This window comes from Vigna umbellata, chromosome 8 (assembly GCF_029865625.1).
Source record: "Vigna umbellata cultivar VRB3 chromosome 8, Vumbellata_1.0, whole genome shotgun sequence".
Lineage (NCBI taxonomy): Eukaryota > Viridiplantae > Streptophyta > Magnoliopsida > Fabales > Fabaceae > Vigna > Vigna umbellata.
Window position 1 is genome coordinate 14,793,009 of NC_142172.1, and position 18,019 is coordinate 14,811,027.

General features: G+C 34.3%; 2 protein-coding genes across 2 annotated transcripts; one reads left to right on the forward strand and one right to left on the reverse strand.

Annotated features, from left to right (window-relative positions):
• Window positions 1–2,410: 2,410 nt before the first annotated feature.
• LOC124842121 (coniferyl alcohol acyltransferase) lies at window positions 2,411–4,045 on the forward strand. Its single transcript, XM_047318543.2, has one exon. The coding sequence runs from the start codon at window positions 2,552–2,554 to the stop codon at window positions 3,899–3,901; it is 1,350 nt and encodes a 449-aa protein (XP_047174499.2). The 5' UTR covers window positions 2,411–2,551; the 3' UTR covers window positions 3,902–4,045.
• A 423-nt stretch (window positions 4,046–4,468) lies between these two features.
• On the reverse strand, window positions 4,469–17,160 carry LOC124842124 (uncharacterized). Its single transcript, XM_088096894.1, has 18 exons — window positions 16,553–17,160; window positions 15,287–15,827; window positions 14,433–14,684; window positions 12,230–12,321; window positions 11,666–11,876; window positions 10,992–11,173; window positions 10,663–10,884; window positions 10,162–10,331; window positions 9,181–9,274; window positions 9,011–9,067; window positions 8,146–8,280; window positions 7,244–7,315; window positions 7,042–7,155; window positions 6,632–6,793; window positions 6,421–6,549; window positions 6,176–6,277; window positions 5,322–5,395; window positions 4,469–5,233 (listed from the first exon to the last, which is right to left on the reverse strand). Exons 1-18 carry the CDS (start codon window positions 17,036–17,038, stop codon window positions 4,924–4,926), a joined length of 3,405 nt encoding a protein of 1,134 aa, XP_087953020.1. The 5' UTR covers window positions 17,039–17,160; the 3' UTR covers window positions 4,469–4,923.
• Between the last annotated feature and the right edge of the window lie 859 nt (window positions 17,161–18,019).

An 18,019-nucleotide genomic window follows, 5' to 3' on the forward strand; every position in this document is an offset into this window, starting at 1 on the left:
ATGAATTTTCTAGAGTGAAGATAGCCAGTCAATCATCTATATATGTTGCTACATCTTCATATTACTTACTTGCATCTTAATATAAACTGAATAGTGGAGTTTTGGCAGGCTTTGATCCAAGTAGACCAGATTCAATTAGAAGATCTAAATAATATTTCCTCTAGATTGATATTCCCAGTTTGGAATGTTCCACCTCTATAATACAAGGACCTAAATCCTTGATTTTCAAATTGGACTCAAGAATAGACTTTATTATGGTGAATTAATCAAAATAGCTTGCAAGAACCACATCATTTACATAGACGAAAAGAGATGTGAAAATCTTCCCCATTTTTTAAAGTGAATAGTAAAAGGGTCAGACCATTTTCCGTTTGTATAATTTTGTAACCTTATGTTATTCATGTAATTTTTTTTCATGTAAAGTAAATGTTTACAAATTTATGATCGAATTTACAAGAAAATTTACTAGACTCTTACACGTTTACGTAAATTTTTGAGTTTGACAATGGAGTTTTTCATACCATTTCTTGCCTGCTTTATTGAAACCATATAAATTGATGTAAATGCCAATTGTAGGCATATGTCAAAGCCAAAAAAATCAAGACACATTTACCTTTATTAACTAATTTTATTACACCATTCAATTATACTAATCCTATCAGAATTTATTACACTTATAGTCTTAATATATGACGAACTATATGATGGAGGTTGGAATGAAGTAAACCTAAAAAGGCGGAACCCTAGATAGTGGTGAAAAGGAAAAGAGAAAGTTATATCTAAGAAATTGGAAAGGTTGGGGAAAAGTGGTGGAAAGCATAAGATGAGAATGTGAATGTTTGTGGTCCATGATTTGAAGTTGTGAACTGACAAGCACTATAGTTTGTTGTGCAATATGGAGTAGTTTGAATGAGGGTTCCCTTAACACATGAAAAAACTAACGGTGTCTAAAATCAAGAACGTGCCCACACAAACCTTCAATTTCCCTATTTCACGCCAATTTCAGCCTTTCATAAGATAAGAAACATCACCTTCCACTATCACTTCATGTATACACAACTAAGGGCATAGTAACAAAGGTGTTTTCCATTATTGGCTTTCAATGATATTGTTAATAAAAGATTGTTAATTTTTTTAAAAAAATTTAAAAGACTTTCAAAAAGTATCATGCAATGTTAACCTAAGTGTACAATAAATCTAGTAGTCGCTCAAACGAAAGGATAATTGAAACTCTTAGGATTTAATATGTCAAAACTTGTCCAATAACTATGGACAACGTCCAATAACAGTCAAGTCAGTGAATCCTTTAACTAATAATATTAGCTTTCAACAACCACTAAGTCAATAAACTATTTGACTTCAACGTCGTCTAACAACTTTATCCTCTTAGTGAGTTGTCTGCATAATGTAGAAGACCAAAACCTACTAATTTCGTACCATTCCAACTATATCAAACAAATCTAATGCTTCTTATAGATCACAAAACATATCAACCAGCTCAATTCATTATATTTATAATATCATTCACAAAATATTACCAATTTCATCACACAACTTACATATACAAATAAAGATTTCTACTTCTAAATAATTAATAATATTATTACAATATCATAGCCACATTCAGTTAATTAAATAATTTTAAAACATAAAATAACTAAAATTATCTTCCTTCACTTATGTGACCCAGCTCAAACAATTCTAAAAACATCAAAACGTCTTTATTTATACTAATAAAAATACACGCATTATGCGTGTCTATTTACTTTTGATAATAAAAAATAAAAGATTATTTTTTATTATTAAATTTATAAAAAATATAAAAATATAAAGTAAGTATAGAATAAATAATGTTTATAATGCTATTATAAGTATGTAGAATTTTTAGGAGTAGTTATTGAATTTAAAAAAAATCAAAATCAAAAGAACAAATAAATTAACTTATATTAATAAGGATAAAATTGGTATTGAAATGTACACACTAAAATAGCTATTACAAATATTTATAAGAAAATATCACCTTTATAGATAGTTATAAATGACTGTGTGTTTTCTCTCAGGAAGGTTTTTGTAACAGATAAAAAATAGACATTTGTGTTTGTATACAACGTTAAAAAAACATGAGTATTTTACTCTTGTAGTTAAGCAATGTTTTCACATGTTACAATTCAAAAGAGAATTATAGATGGTTGAAACTGGTGTCCAACAACAGAGAAAAGAAAAACTGTCAGAAGACGATTAACTGAAGAATGCATTCAAATGTACCACTTTCCACAATTATGTTGCCTACCAAACTTGACCAAAGATTGAAATAAGCACCGAAACTCATGATATCAGCTCTTAATCATGAGACATGGTAATGGTATCATGGCCAACTTATCACTTCCATTCAATAATGTGTGATGAGAAAGCACTGAAGCATTGATGTCAACATCCACCAACTTTCACTGTAAAAATATACTATATAACTGCTATATACCAAGTTTCATTATTTCAAATGCATTTCCAACCTTAGTGCATATCAGAGAGAAACACTATCCTCCTCTGAAAAATGTCAGACATTCTCAAAAACCCAGAAAATTTTGTAGTTAAGGTGAGTAGGAAAAGTGTTGTGAAAGCACTGAATCCTCCACAAGAACCATTTTCAATCACTCTCTCAAATCTTGACCTGCTTTCAGGTCGTTTTCCTGTTACATACTTGTATTTCTACCGCAAACCAGAATCAGATAACTTGAAGGCTTTTGTTGATGCTCTTAAAAGCTCTCTGGCACAAATACTTGATCACTATTATCCCTTTGCTGGCCAAATTGTTCAAAATCCCAAAACCAGTGAGCCTGAGATCATATGTGACAACAATGGTGCTCTAATCATTGAAGCACACACAGACACCCCATTAAAGAGTGTAGATTTTTATGATCTCAATGAAACTCTTCAAGATAAGGTAGTCTCAGTTGAACCAGATTTCCCCACGCAAATTCAGGTGACTGAATATTCATGTGGAGGTATGTCTATAGCCTTTACTTTTGATCATGCATTAGGTGATGCCAGTTCCTTTGGTAAGTTCATTGCTTCCTGGTGTGAAATGGCTCAAAAGAAACCACTCTCCTGCATACCAGACCATACTAGACACCTTCGTGCACGTTCTTCTCCCAATTATCAACCATCGTTGGATCAAAATTTTGTGAGGTGCACCATGGAAGAGATACAGAGCATGCCAATGAACCATATCTCACTGAAACGCCTTTATCATATCAAAGCATCAAGCATCAACATGCTGCAGAAACTTGCTTCTGGGAATGGAGTCAAGAAAACAAAGATTGAGGCTTTCTCCGCGTATGTATGGAAGATAATGATTGGTAGCATTGATCAAAGGCATGAAAAGTGCAAGATGGGTTGGTTGGTGGATGGAAGAGAAAGGATGGGAAGAGGTGAGAACTTGATGTCAAATTACATTGGTAATGTGCTGTCTGTGGCATTTGGGGAGGCAAGTATTGAAGAATTGAAAAAAGGGTCTATATCAGACATTGCTAACACAGTGCATGAGTCAATTTCAAAGGTAAACAATGAGGATCATTTTTTGGAGTTGATTGATTGGATTGAGTGTCATAGGCCTGGTTTGATGCTAGCAAAGGCAGTGTTGGGTGAACAAGTACCAACCCTAGTGGTGTCCTCAGGACAAAGGTTTCCTGTTACTGAGGTTGACTTTGGATTTGGGAGACCCTTGCTAGGGACAGTTTACACTAGCATTCCAAGGGTAGGAGTTGGATACATGAACCAAAGGTTAAGTGCCAAGGGTGATGGTTCATGGACTGTGTCTGCCATTTTGTGGCCAGAACTGCAAGATGCATTGCTGAATGACCCAATTTTCCACCCCATGTCTGTTTCTCATCTTCAACTTTAGTGCACTACATTGCTTTCATCTTCTTTATGGTTCGGTATCAGCGTTTGTCTGTCAGTTTTATTGATGTTAGAAAGTATTCCAATAAATAATGCCTATCTTTATCAAATATATATATATATAAATGAGACAAAAATCAATTTTTAACCATTTTTAATAATTTATAAAAAAAAAATTGTATAAACAACTAAAACCATGTTATCCCTACACAACTTCAATGAAAATTAAAAAAAAAAAAAGTGCCAAAAATTGTGTCAAACGAGTAAGATATCTTGACGGTAAAATCGTATCAAACTAACATAACTAGTACATTTTTATAATTTTCTTCAAACGGAGATAAACACAATAGAATTAGACATAACTAGTTCAATATTATGATAATAGAGACACAAGCACGAAGCCTTTGTTGAAGTTTGTTCTTTATATCACTTAATTTTCTTTTTTGCCGAACTCGTTTATAGCTTCTACAAACTACGAAATTTGTCCTTTGATGGACATTTTTTTTTTATCTTACTTTTTTCCCCACTAAAAAACGTGTGACTGTGTGCCACGTTCAGTACGACACTTGCATTATGTTTGACAACTTTGCAAATATATGGAAAATAGGTCAATGTATCCTTCGTTAAGACATACAATATCTAGTGAGAACTAGCACCTTGGGAAAAATCCTGCCGAGGGCAAAAGATGGCAGCAACACGTAGCCATTTACATAATCAACCACGACAATACATCCATTACTGCAGCTTCGCTCACCAAAAACATAACTACTCCAGCAACAAAAATGCATGCAGTAAGCAGAACTTCATTTTCTCAATCAGTAGATTCCAGCATGTCATCCCAATAAAGTGACAACTTCCTCTCTATAGTGGTTGTTCAACAGGAAAGAAGAAATCCTGTATCCTTCACTTTTCATCTCCCAAGCTATATATGCAGTTACATATATAAAATGGCACTGTCAACCCTACACAATCAGGGAGTATGACATCTAAGAAGTGTTTCACCAGCTTCAGTATTCGACTCATCTATTAATTTCTTTGGAATTTCCTTTTTAGCTTGTGTGACTTCGAAGGTGCTTTAAAATTTTGAGTGCTGGACATCTTCACGTTTCTCTTCCCACCACCACCAATGAAACTTTTGTTCCCACTTTTCTTGCCTTTTCTACTTTCTTCTGGCCTACTTCTCTTGGGTAAACTTAATCCATCATTACTGGTAGATTTAAATGGTTCCTTTTGGCCAGGCTTGACTGTCTCAAATTTGTTGTCTCTCTTTCTTTTGTTGCTCTTTATTGAATCTTTATCTGGGGTAGCTGCTCTTCCAGGCTTCCTCCACTCTGGCCTAAAAAGGGTGAGAAAAAAGAGGACTCACAATCAGCTTCGAAGAAACAAAAACTCAATTCATTTTTTTCAGAAGCAACTAAATATACCTCTTGGTAAAAGAATCTTGAGGGATATTTTCTGAATCTTTAGTGACTGCTTCACTTGATTTGCCATGCCGATTCTGCAAGTCAATAGACACCATAATATAAACTTTTATCAAATCTGTACAATCAGTAAGCAGTACACCATCTACATATATTACAAGTTTAAAATGAGCTAGAAAGTAGTGCAAAATCCAAAGCAAGAAAAAGGAGAAAAGAATTTCCCACCAACCAACAAATGATCAATCAAAGTTTTATTGTGAATATTCTTTTAGCCACGGAGTTTCCTAATTGATGATCTTGACTTTAAAAAATCCGATGGAATCACAATACAAATATTAATAAAAAAAATCTAAGGCATAAAATATCCCAGATGAAAATGAGAATAGATGAAAATAAAACTAACGGAAATAAGGAACCTTAAACGTGCTGTTAGCTTTCATAATGAGAAGAAATTTAATCTCTTTGTTTCTATTCTTCGTACATATTTTAATTTAACAATTTCTCCAACCAATTTAATTTTAAAAAAGAAATTTAACAATTAATCTACCAATTTGACAAAAATCACTCTAATAAGAGTTGATGTATCCCAGAAAACAGTAGGGAAAAATAGGAACCAAAAGGAGAGCAGGTATAACCTTTGCTAAAGAAGAACTGAAATTTGCTTGAATTTTTATCCTTTAAAGCACAAGCCTAATCATTCAAAAGCCCAATCTTGATATGAATTTTTAAGCTACTATTTGCTGACCTTCATGGATTTGCATACAATTCTGTATGTAACATAGCTAGGCCGACACCAAACTTAAACTATAGAAGAACCATTACAATCATAATCTTTTAATCAATACTAAAAACAGTACCTCTAGAACAGTCTTGAGAAAAAACTTGTATTTCTCCGGGGTAACCAGTTTGACAGCAGCAGAACCACACTTCCGTAATAATATTTCAAATATAACAGTGACCTGCAGAAAATAAAAACACATTATTCCGATAGATCTGTAAAGTATGCAGATCAATGTGTTCATGTTGTGCAGGTGCATGTGCATCTAATTTAGCACACACCAGCATGTTTAAGACCGAGCTAAACATTAGATATTGTTCATACCTTTGATCTAAAATGATGTCTTGAGACAGACGACCAGGGGAGGATTTCAGCAATAACATCTGACAGAATATTCTGCAGCTCCCTTGCTTGTAAGCTAGATACCATCACTTTAACAAAGCCCAAGACAGCCTATTACAGATGTAAAATTAAACAACGATAACAGCAAGATGTTCAAACTCAAAATATGATCGTAAAAAAGTATAACACTCACTTTTATGATTTCCACATCTTTGGTTTGCAGCAGAGATAAAAGAGAGGGGACAAGGCCTGAAACAGATATTAAAAGACTTGTATCCTGGTATACCAATACAGACAGCGCAGACACTGCTCCACTTTTTATATGAGGAGATGATCCAGAAAGGTATCCCATTATCTGTATATTGAGAGTATATGAGAGTATAAGTTACTGACACGTTTCCACCTCACAGAATGGACACAGCATTGATTGCGTGATTGTTAGCTTATATAAAAAAAAAAACATAAATAGAGCATGATAAACGTGGGAAGTTCGATACTTAATAGAGCGATATCCCACAAGCATATTTAGGAGCAGCCTAGTTAGTAGCTCAAATCTTAGTGATCCTCTGAATAAAACAAAATTGAAATCATGCATGGACTTACCATGCTAACTAGTTTGTGATATGGTTCAATAGAACCAACACATAATGAGTCTCTCAGGGTAGAACTTAAATTTAAGAGCAAATCATATGCTTCTTTCCTAGTTTCATCCTTGCCCTAAACAGAACCATTGGACATAAATCAGTACTAAATCTAAGCCAAAGATCTTTCAAGAATATGAATGGCAAGTATTTCATATACTTACATCCTTTAATATGAGAATAATTTCATTGAGAATAAGAAAAACCTTTGAGTTCTCCTCTTCTTCTAAATTAGCCTGCAGAATACACACACGTATATATATAAAAAAAGAAATGACCACTCAATAATGTACAATATTACGACTGGATATAAATTATATGCACCCCTCCCATCCTCCTTCAAAGACCAAAGAGCAAGAAATACAAAGATAGTCAAAATAACTGGACTAACAAGCAAAACCCAGTAAGAAAACATGTCTAATATGCTATAACTTTTGAAAGGCTCTTCACAGAATACTAAAAGGAAAAAACCATGCATATATCTAACAAAAGTGGCATGTACATTTGCTAAACCAGCCTCACTGTAATTTCAACAATCAAAGGAAAAGAAATTGCAACAGAAGTTTCTTTAGAGACATAATCATATAAACTTATATAAGAATGTTTGTAACAACTCTGAAAACCTACTGCGTACAAGTGTTTTTGGAAACAAACACAGCAATTTCAATGCTGCAAGTTGGTTGCCGGTTAATTTTATTTAAAAAGTTTATGGCACTCAATAAAAAATTTAATTGGCATTTAAAATTATTTTAATAAAAAAATAAAAAATGTAGATGTACATTAGTCAAAGATAAAGACATCAAGTTAAATCTTGAATGTGAAGCTATAAATGAACTAGAACCAAAATAGACAAAGCAGTCAGGCTAGTTATCCAGTTTTGGTGAGTTTAAATACAGCGTCAATTGAAAATGACACATGGACTAAACAATATAAGGAGTTGGATGCTAAAATAGATTTCTGCAACATAGTCGCCAAAAAATTTATAGAACCATGTCATACATATCTAAGATGATAAATTTTAAATAAGAATGAAACATTATCATAATTCATAACTGAGAATTCTGACCTTCATTGCATGTACCATCAGCAGGCGAAAACAAGAATATCGACTTTTAAGAGATGTAATTGCAGTTGGAGGTTTTAATCCATGTAATAAATCAATTAGCTCAACGTATCGAGAAGAAGAGAAGCATGGATTCTCCTGCATCATTCAGCAACAATACTGAGATAGACAGACAGAGTTGAAAGAGAGAAAAACATGGAAGATATGATGAACCCAGAACTGCAAAAACAGGTTGAATCCCAGCCCACCATGGGTTTTCGTCATGATGTGTTGGAAGGCCCATCAATGCGACACCTTGTGGCAACCCATTAAGGAAACCAATCAAGATAAAAAAATGGGCCAGTAGCCCATTAACAAAAAATTAGAAGGATCAATTGCTGTGTAAAGTAAGGAAGAAAACCTCGCCTCTCCAAAATGAAAAGAAACCATCTGTCATTATGTGCAACCATCACCAAATCCCCACAAGTTGGTCCGGTTAGCACAGGTTCAGCCTAATGAGTCAAGTTCTAAGTGAACCAAGTGACTTTTTTTATATACCTAAAATGTTCCTAATTTTTCCAATCCATCCTGACCCAAACTAGTGATGGGCCATGTTGGCCTATGGATTTCAGCCCGTTTTCAAATCTATACTCATTTAATATATTAAAGCAATAAATACAACATTCACTAGGAACATAACTAAATAACAAAACAAATCATATAATAGAAAAAATAAAACCTAACAGCACCTAGGGTACACACTACAACAGCATAGATATATAAAAAAGATATCAAATATTTCTTAGATTTTCTAAGAGATACATAGATAGTCAGATAACAAGACTAAGAGGGAGAAAATGAAACAAAAAAATCTCAAACAAATCCAGACCTCCAAAATTTTTCTCAATGTGTTGTATGCTTCGAGATGAACACTCTCATCACTTTCCTGTAAAACCAAAAGCATACATGAAATTATTTTACAAAATTATATAGTTAGTCAAAAGAATTAAAGAAAAAAGTAAGATCAATTAAAAGTATTCTCCAAACTTTGAAAAATACCTGAAATGAATGTATGGTTAAATTATAAATTTTCTCAAGCAGATCATCCTTTGCTCCCTCAACTAGGCAAGATACCATTTCCAATATCAGACACCTGAAGAACAAAATGACTTAGTTTTGGTATTCATTATATAATAACAAAAAATTGAAAGGTAGTAACAGGTTATCAGGGCATATGGTTTGGATATTATTAATTTCAGATTTGGAAACATCATTTTATAGTTCAAGAAGATGTAATTGTGTCAAAGCTCAGCCATTCCACTAATATGTATGAAGGCTTGCTTCTGAACAAGATTCATAACTGAATATACAGTTTCAATTAATTTTGTCCAACTACCAAAAATAAACAAATGTTATTACTATCAGGCACCAACACTTTAAAACTTGAACCAGTTGGCAGTAGGCACGCAAATGATTCATTAAATCTCTTAACATGTTTCACCCACAAAAGTCTTTCAGAATGAAACACAGACAATCTCCCAACCTTTTATTTATCATAAATGTAAGTTTTAGAAGAATGCAGAAGTTAAGGATTAAACTCTTGACCAAGTTGGCAATATACCATTAAATTGTTGGGTGTAAGCGCATGAATGATTTTATTTTACTACATAATTTTGCAATATACAGCCAAAATTAGATGAAAAATAGAGTCTTTAGATTGATAACTCCCAAGAATCACTCAATTATTTTGCTGTACGTGTTGGTAAATGGCATACTTCTATGATTAAACTTAGAGGAACTATGCATAATCTTCTGTCACAAATCAGGTACTGCAGTGTAGCCATCAAAGGAAATAATAAACCTATGTGAGCACATAATCAACAAGATGCTGACTCCGTAGATCGGATCAAAAAACAGCAAAAAAAAAAATAGCACCATCTCAGTTAAGAAACAAAAAAGAAATGCAAAACCAATATAATTTGAGAAATGCTAACAGACACCAATACTGAAAATTACTCTTGTATAAATTAATCATTGTACCTCTGAGAGCATCCCTTCAAGTCACTTTGATCACTGTCTACCTCTCCAGGACTTGACAATACTTTAGCTTCACCTTCACAATCTACAAGTTGAGACCTCTTAAGCAGAGACAGAAGAAGCTCTTTGATTACAGAAGAATCAGTGACAGACGCTAGGCACCCAATTGCTCCCTGAAAAAGAAAGGAAACAAATGTTCCAAATTACTTAAACATTATCAAAACGTCAATATAACGTAAATAATGACCAAGATCAGAAAGCAGTTGACAACTACGTGTAAACAAGATATCAACCAGCATTCTAAGGGCAAGAAAAGCAAGAGGCAACATTAAAAGCCAATAATGTTCAGCCTAGAAATTCTTCAAATTATATAACTGGCCCAAGTAGAATAAGACCATTCCACCATAATAGCTAATTCATGCATTTTCTACAACAAAATAGAACATAAGAGAAAGGTATCATTCTATATGGGAGAATGAGTAACACAAGTGATAAATGCAGAACCTTTAAAGATAAGCGTGCTTCAGGAAGTGAACTGATAAATAAATCTGATAAAACATACAACAACTGATTTGAACAAGATGCCAATGACTTTATGTTTTTGGTAGCAGCTTTCTTTGAATAAGTAGGTTGCATGCTGAACTCCGATAGAAAATCATATTCACCAAGGCAATCTTCCATACTCTTTTTAGGGCTAAGTGCAGCTTTGTTCTCATTTACAAGAATCTGCACAAAATTCATAACCATTTTAGAAGGAAAAAGAACTGAAAAAATAAAAAGGATATAACAACAAAATTTACAAGGGTCTCCCCACTAGTTTGTGGAAGTGTTACCTGCAATGCCTTGGAAACATTTTGATGCATGGAAGGATCCTCCTTAAGAAAAGTAATAAGGACATCAGAGAGACGAGTACAATTTTGGTAAGTATCAGTTGCATGACGACAAAAGGCAGGCAGCAGTCCCCGAAGGTCATGAGCACAGGCCATCATTTCCTGACTAATCTCTGACTTTCTGACTGAAAGAAACAGGAAAAAATTTGCTCCCCAATTTAAACAAAAAAGTGATTGTCGTAAGACTGGAACTGTACGGACAGCGGCAAAGGGGAAAAATATTTGAGACAAGAAAACATACAATGTTTTTCTCTAGTTGTTTTTCTAAATCATCAGAATATCCCAAATTATCTAATTGCTACAAATTAGTTTCCTTTTCCTATTATTGTTTATATAAACAAATGGATAAGTAATTATCTTTCACTATTTACAGACACAATTATTTTGAGAAGCTTCTCTGCTTTGAAAGTAATAGAAAATCAGACAAGCTTTGTCGATCTCTAAGTCAAAAATGTAAAGAAAAAGGGGGATGGGAACCAGGCTCAAAGCAATGCAAGTGGTAATGACAGAGAGGGGATAAGCATAAGAAAAAAAACTCAAGCTTCCTCCACCTTAAAAGAAAAGAAAAAAAAAATGAAGAAAGAAAACAGCCTCAAAGCACATAACATAAAATATACCTTTTCGACTAGCCTTCTTAAAGGACTTGGCAAGAGGCATGATATGGTCCATGTAGTATGCAAGTGATGCACCACTGACATAGCGCTTCAAGATTGGTAGTAGCCAAATATTTGAATAAGTATAGCTGTGTTCATCAAGGGATATAGGTACAAGTGAAAGAAATTTCTCTATACCCATAGCATAAACAGCACACCCAATGCATTTCTGAAGCTGCATAAAAATGAAAAGCAGATGAGTCAGCAATCAGTTTAAATTGTACCAAACCAGAAATAACTGTAATAAAAAAGTACTAGTAGTAAGTAGTAATTAATGTTTTCGAGAAAAAAGATTATCACTAAATAAGCAAATAGACAGGAACTACCCCAGAAATTTTGTGCGAACAAACAAAAATATTTAATACATCAATATACACATCGTTACACTGAAAATTTAAAAAAAAATAACTATCCTCAGAAAGTGTTCCAGTAAGGCTCCACAATGCTGATCTAAAAGCAAATAGACAGTGAACTACCCCAGAAATTTTGAAATGAGTGAAAAACAACAGAATCTTTGTGGGTACTTACATGCTCATTATGAACTTTGCCTCCGGAAATTTGAACCATCAAGTCAGCAAGCTTAAGCACAATGTTCCTCATCAACATAAATGAGAATTCTCCTTTAACCAAAAAGGAATACAAGAAAGTAAGAAGATATGGACATCATGTAGTTTTACAACTATTAGTCTTTTAAAGAAGAAATGTTACTATTGATAAAGAAACAAGTGTGATAACAGATAATAAGACATCATCTCCCCACGAAATAAATTTAAAAACAAACAAGCAGCCTTGTAAACGGGATATATCCATGTTAGGACTTAAGCACATGAGGAGAGTTCAACCCAAAAAACAAATCCATTATGTTGGAGAACTTTAAGACTTAAGTACAACATCAAGTACATTATCCTACTTGTGGGATTCCTATAGTTTGACATGATTTCTAAAGCCTTTTTCAAAACCATATTAGTAGGTCAACTCACTGTTTTGGTAATCTCTGGTGAGGTTTCTGAAAACCTGTTTGCTCTAAGACCATAGGGTTAGGATTACACCAAGCCCATCCACCCAACTGTACAAACTCTGACTCAAACCACCCATCAATGTAAGGATGTGCATGTGCATCATCTCCCCTGCGGTTCACAACTCTGGTCAGCACATGGCAGAACTTGAAATAATGTCTCATGGCTGACCAACCTGCGCCCAGGTTACCACCTTCGTATGACCCTACCCCTGTGGTGGTAGCTCCATTGGAGATCATTCAGTGATTCAACTTACTTTTCTCACAGATTATTTTATTATTTTTTCCGTATTTCTATACAAAAGATGTCTTCCAACAACCAATAAACATCCATAACAGATTCACCCTTCTTTACCAAGCATATTGTTAGTATTACATAGGATTTCAAAATTAAGTAATGATTAAGTGGGTTGGGCTACAAAGCTCGTCTCACCACAATTGTTGAATCTATTCCTACAAAACATGAACAATGGATGAAGACTAATGCTTAACAATGTAATGTTATTAAATCCACAATACACCTCACCCAAACCTATTTTTTGTCGGCATGAAACATTTCGATAACTTTGAAGTGAGGCCCATATACCAATGGCAGACAACAAACCTACAGTGTGCTGAGATCTCTTGACACTTCTTTCAACACAGTTATGAGGGCCCTGCTTAGCTTGGGTGGCTTCATGTTACATATGTTATGACTTTGGGCTTGTAGAGCTTGCCACAAAGAGGTTTGTTTGCTTATAGGTTACAACCACATTGGGATGCAAACCATATGCACTTTAGAATCTGTCCACTTGCATCCCGTATGCACCTTATATGTGACATCCATGCAGCACTACACATTGCCTCCAATATTATATTTCATGAGAGAAGCAAACATACTGACATAGATTATCATTCACAAGAGGCAACTTGGAGCCTGGAGACATCGGCACTAGATTTATCAACTTTGGTGAATAGTTGGCTGACAATATTCACCAAGTCTCCAAGGATTGATCATATTTGCAGCAAGCTGAGCACATATGATTTATATGCTCTAACTAAAAAGTGCAATGTTATAACTATAGAGATAAGATACAGATCCTTTATAATCAGGAACGTCTAGATTATACATGTATAATTAAGAATATTTTTATTTATTCTCGTACCATACATTTATTATTAAAGGATCAAATATCCTCTATTTAATTTTTTTATTTTGTTTTCTCAATATAAATAAAGCACCTGAGTTGTCTCAAAAATACACGGTTTCAACTCAATGTCTCTCTTTCCTATTGTTTAACATATCCTTATTCAGTTTGCACCTTAATTCAACCTATAGTTAACCCTCTTCATAGCTAAACTCTCGTGAAAACACCACTTGTTAGGACGTAAGCACAAGAGAAGAGCTCAACTCTTCTAATTCAGAACACAAAAAAGAGACCACAAACATGACCCTATACCATGAAATCTATAAAGGGAAAGTAATGCAACCAACATTAAATCAACTAAAACACAGCTCCCTTGTTCCATCCATACACAAAAAACAAGAAAAAGATACAACACCTCACTTTTTTATAAACATTAATCATTAATGGTGGCAATATAAAAGAAAAGTGAGGGGGTCTATCTCAGTTGGTAGAGCAATGAGTGCAAGCTGTTATAGACCACCTTAAATGAAATTCAAAAGAACAATTCCTCTATACGTTACACTAATATAATAACAAGAGTATCACGTACCAAGCTCGAGAAATAAAACAGATATGACTGACAAAACATGCTCATTTGGAATTCCATCAGTAGAAGAAAGGGCATCCTCAAAAACAGCACATGTTGATTTTATTGCATCTGCTTTGACACGTTCCAGACTACCATCAATAAATGTTTGATCTGTACCCATCAACACGCTTAAGTGACTAATATGATGCTTTAGCACATCCTTCAAAATATTTGAAGCTTGTGATGCAGTGTTTCCCTCAAAATTTAGAAGACCTGAATTCAACATTGGTAGCTTGACTCAGGAAAAAAAATACCATAGAAAAGGGAAAATACAAGGGGTTAACAGCAGTATCAATAAAATTAATTACGTATTTAGCAACACCAATTCCCCAAACCATTAATTCAATAAAACCAATAATGAAATAACAAATAACCTTCAAATGCTGCATGGAAGATATCAAAAAGAGAAGTTAAGGTGTTAAAGAAAATACAGCTTTCAAAACAACACTCCCACAGTGACATAATTAATCTATCATTTTATCATCACAGTAATAAAAGTTTTAGGAATTGAATAATTTTAAATTTGAAGAAACAATTTGCTATAAAAATTCGTTTGGAGAAATTCATGGTGAAAAACAGCAAAATATTGCTTTGTGGCTGCATTGAAAATGTTTTACATGGGAATTATTGATAGATTTTGATTTCTAATTCACAAATTAATTATGTAATGATATGATCCACCGAAACTTAATACAGCATACTTTTCAATAAAAAAAAATCAGAAGCTATTGCTCAGCAGATAACCAGATGAAATAAAATAATCAGAGATATAACAAATATTCTACTATTGATGAACATGGATGAACCATACTTACCAATCACAGATCTGCAAACTGGAGGGAGATTCTTGATCCACAAGCTTGATTTTCCATTATAAAGTAAGTCCATTGCAACTCCTAATAGTTTTGATGCCAAAATCACAGTATCCAAAGAGTTCTTATCCCTCAAATATACAAATGAAGTAAGAGAAACCACAATGTCCTCTTTCTCTAGCACTATATTTTTTATTCTAAAAGCTTCAAAAATAGCTTCAATAGTTTTAAGTGCATGCCTTGCAAGTTCCGAAGACATAAAACTAAATAATTTATGCACTTCTGAAAGAACTTTCAGAATCATTTTCGTAGATAGATATGGAGCAATGAGATTAATTAAATTCATAAGATGTAGGACCTCCAGATGATTCAAAACCTTATCTTCTTTACATCCATCAAAAGTCCTCGAAGCACTTAACTTCAGTGCCAAAGCACTACAACTTTTCAGCTCTGACAAAACCAACTTGCTAGCTTCGTTGGTAACCGTGGAGGCTTTGATAGACTTGAAAACCTTCTCCATAGCTTCTTGAGCACATCTGCGTACCTAAAACAAGCAAACAAACCACAACACAATTTAAACAGAGAAAAATTCCATAACTTCAGAGTGGTGAAATGATTAATAGCCATCAACCAATGTCCCGAAATCAAAGGCCATAACCAATGCTGATTGCACTGCAAAGTAAAAGCATCACCAAATCTATTCATGATTGGATATATATTATATATATATATATATATATATATAGACACACACACGCACACAGAGACAGAGAGACTTTAAAACTAGAGTTCTGTTGCAGTCACAGTTGCAGCACTGAAATTGCAGAATATTGCAAGCATGTACTGTCAACTGATTCCTTTTGAAAGTGATTGAAGGGGCCTCCAAGACAACCACATTGGCGCTACGTTGGATATAAACGAAAGAAAACAAAACATAGACAGTGGCAGGGACAGATGTCAGCAACATTGAATTTGAAGGCCATAACCAAACGCAGGATGCTGATTACATTGCAAGGTAGAAACTATCATCGAATGAATCTACTGAAACTTAAAACATTGAATATAGATTATACTTTAAAAAAAAAATATTGTAATCACAAAATTGGGAATGATACGATTGCATGGACCAATGTCTGCAAAGTTGGAAGGTCATAAATTAGTAAATGCACACTGCAAGCTGAAAATGCTATCATCAAAATCCACCCATAATTGTGTGTGTGTGTAATATATAAATTAAGCATGAAAACAAATAGCTCAATCAACTCTAACCTTGGGGCGCTTGCAAATGGAGAACTTGAGCAATGCTTCAAAGCCGAATTTGATTCCGTCCCAATCCTCTAAATCACAAAAGCCAATCAAAACCCCCAAGCACTTCACCATGGCCCTCATGCACGCAGCGCCCAACTCCTCACCCTCCCTGGCCAGAACTGCAACGAGGATCTCCGAAGCTTTGTGCGACTTCGACGCCGCGATGCCGCCGGGCGGCACGAGGGGGAGGGCGATGGCCATGAATGACACCAGGGCGGAGAGGGCAACGGGGTCCAGCGCCTCCGCGGCGTCGAGGGTGGAGATGGCGGCGGCGAAGTATGCGGGCGGCGTAAGTGGGAGAGACTCGGTAGCGATATTGGAGCGCAGGGCAGCGGCAGTGGCGAGGAGGTGGCGATGCTGAGGTGCAGCAGAGTTGGCGTAGCGGTCCATGAGCTGCTGGCAGAGGTCCGAACCATCCTTGAATGACTCCGTGTGATCTTCTTCCATTGAATTTGAAGGCTCGGACTTCGGCTCAGACCTTGGTTCGGAGAATTTTGTTCCGCCGTGGGTGGAGAAGGAAACAACAAGGGCGCAGAAGTGAAGGGTTTAAATGTTTTAAAGGTTTGAAGGGTTTATGTTTTCCAAACACAAAAAGAAAAACCAAATTAATAACGTTTAAACCTGTTTTTATTGCTTTATGAAATAACCATGTTTTTTTTTTTCATAAAAAAATATTTTTCATTCCTATAAAATTCAAAATTTTATTTTTAGTTTTTATAAGATGAACCTTTTGCCTTTTATTTTCATCTTCATACTTCAAATCTTGGAATCACGCGTTTGAACTTTTAATACTCATTTTAAAATAGATATTTTGAAAGTGTCATAATGTTGACACTAGTAATGTCTTGCCCTATTTTAGAAGTGTATCGCCATTTGAGATATATATATTATAAAAGTAATCATTTTTATTGTTAAAGTATAAAAGATTACGAGAAAAATTACATTAACAAAATCAAAAATCACTTTTTTCATTTAATAAAAATCACTTATTCCATTTAATAAAATGGTTTGTAACCCGTGGGCCAACCGGTTCACCACGGGTTCAAACCGGATTGAGTTTGAAAAAAATGTTCTTTTTTTATGCAGACTAATTGTTAACCTGGCTCACAGCTCACTTAGAACCGGGTTCATATGGGTTGAACCCGTAGTGAGTTCATCAACCCACCTAATTTAATTTAATTATTTATTATTTTGTTTTTCATTATTATTAGTTAGCATTTTTTTTATTATATTGTACATAGGGATAAAGAAAAAGATGTTTCAAGAGGGAAAAATATTATAGATTTATGTATTCAAAACTCTAATATTATAAATGGATACAAATATTATCAATGTTAAAATCGCCTTTTGTATTTGTTTTTGGATTACGCTTGAATTGTATGATACTTTTTTTTAATTGTCTTTGAAGTTTAACATCATTTTAGAATG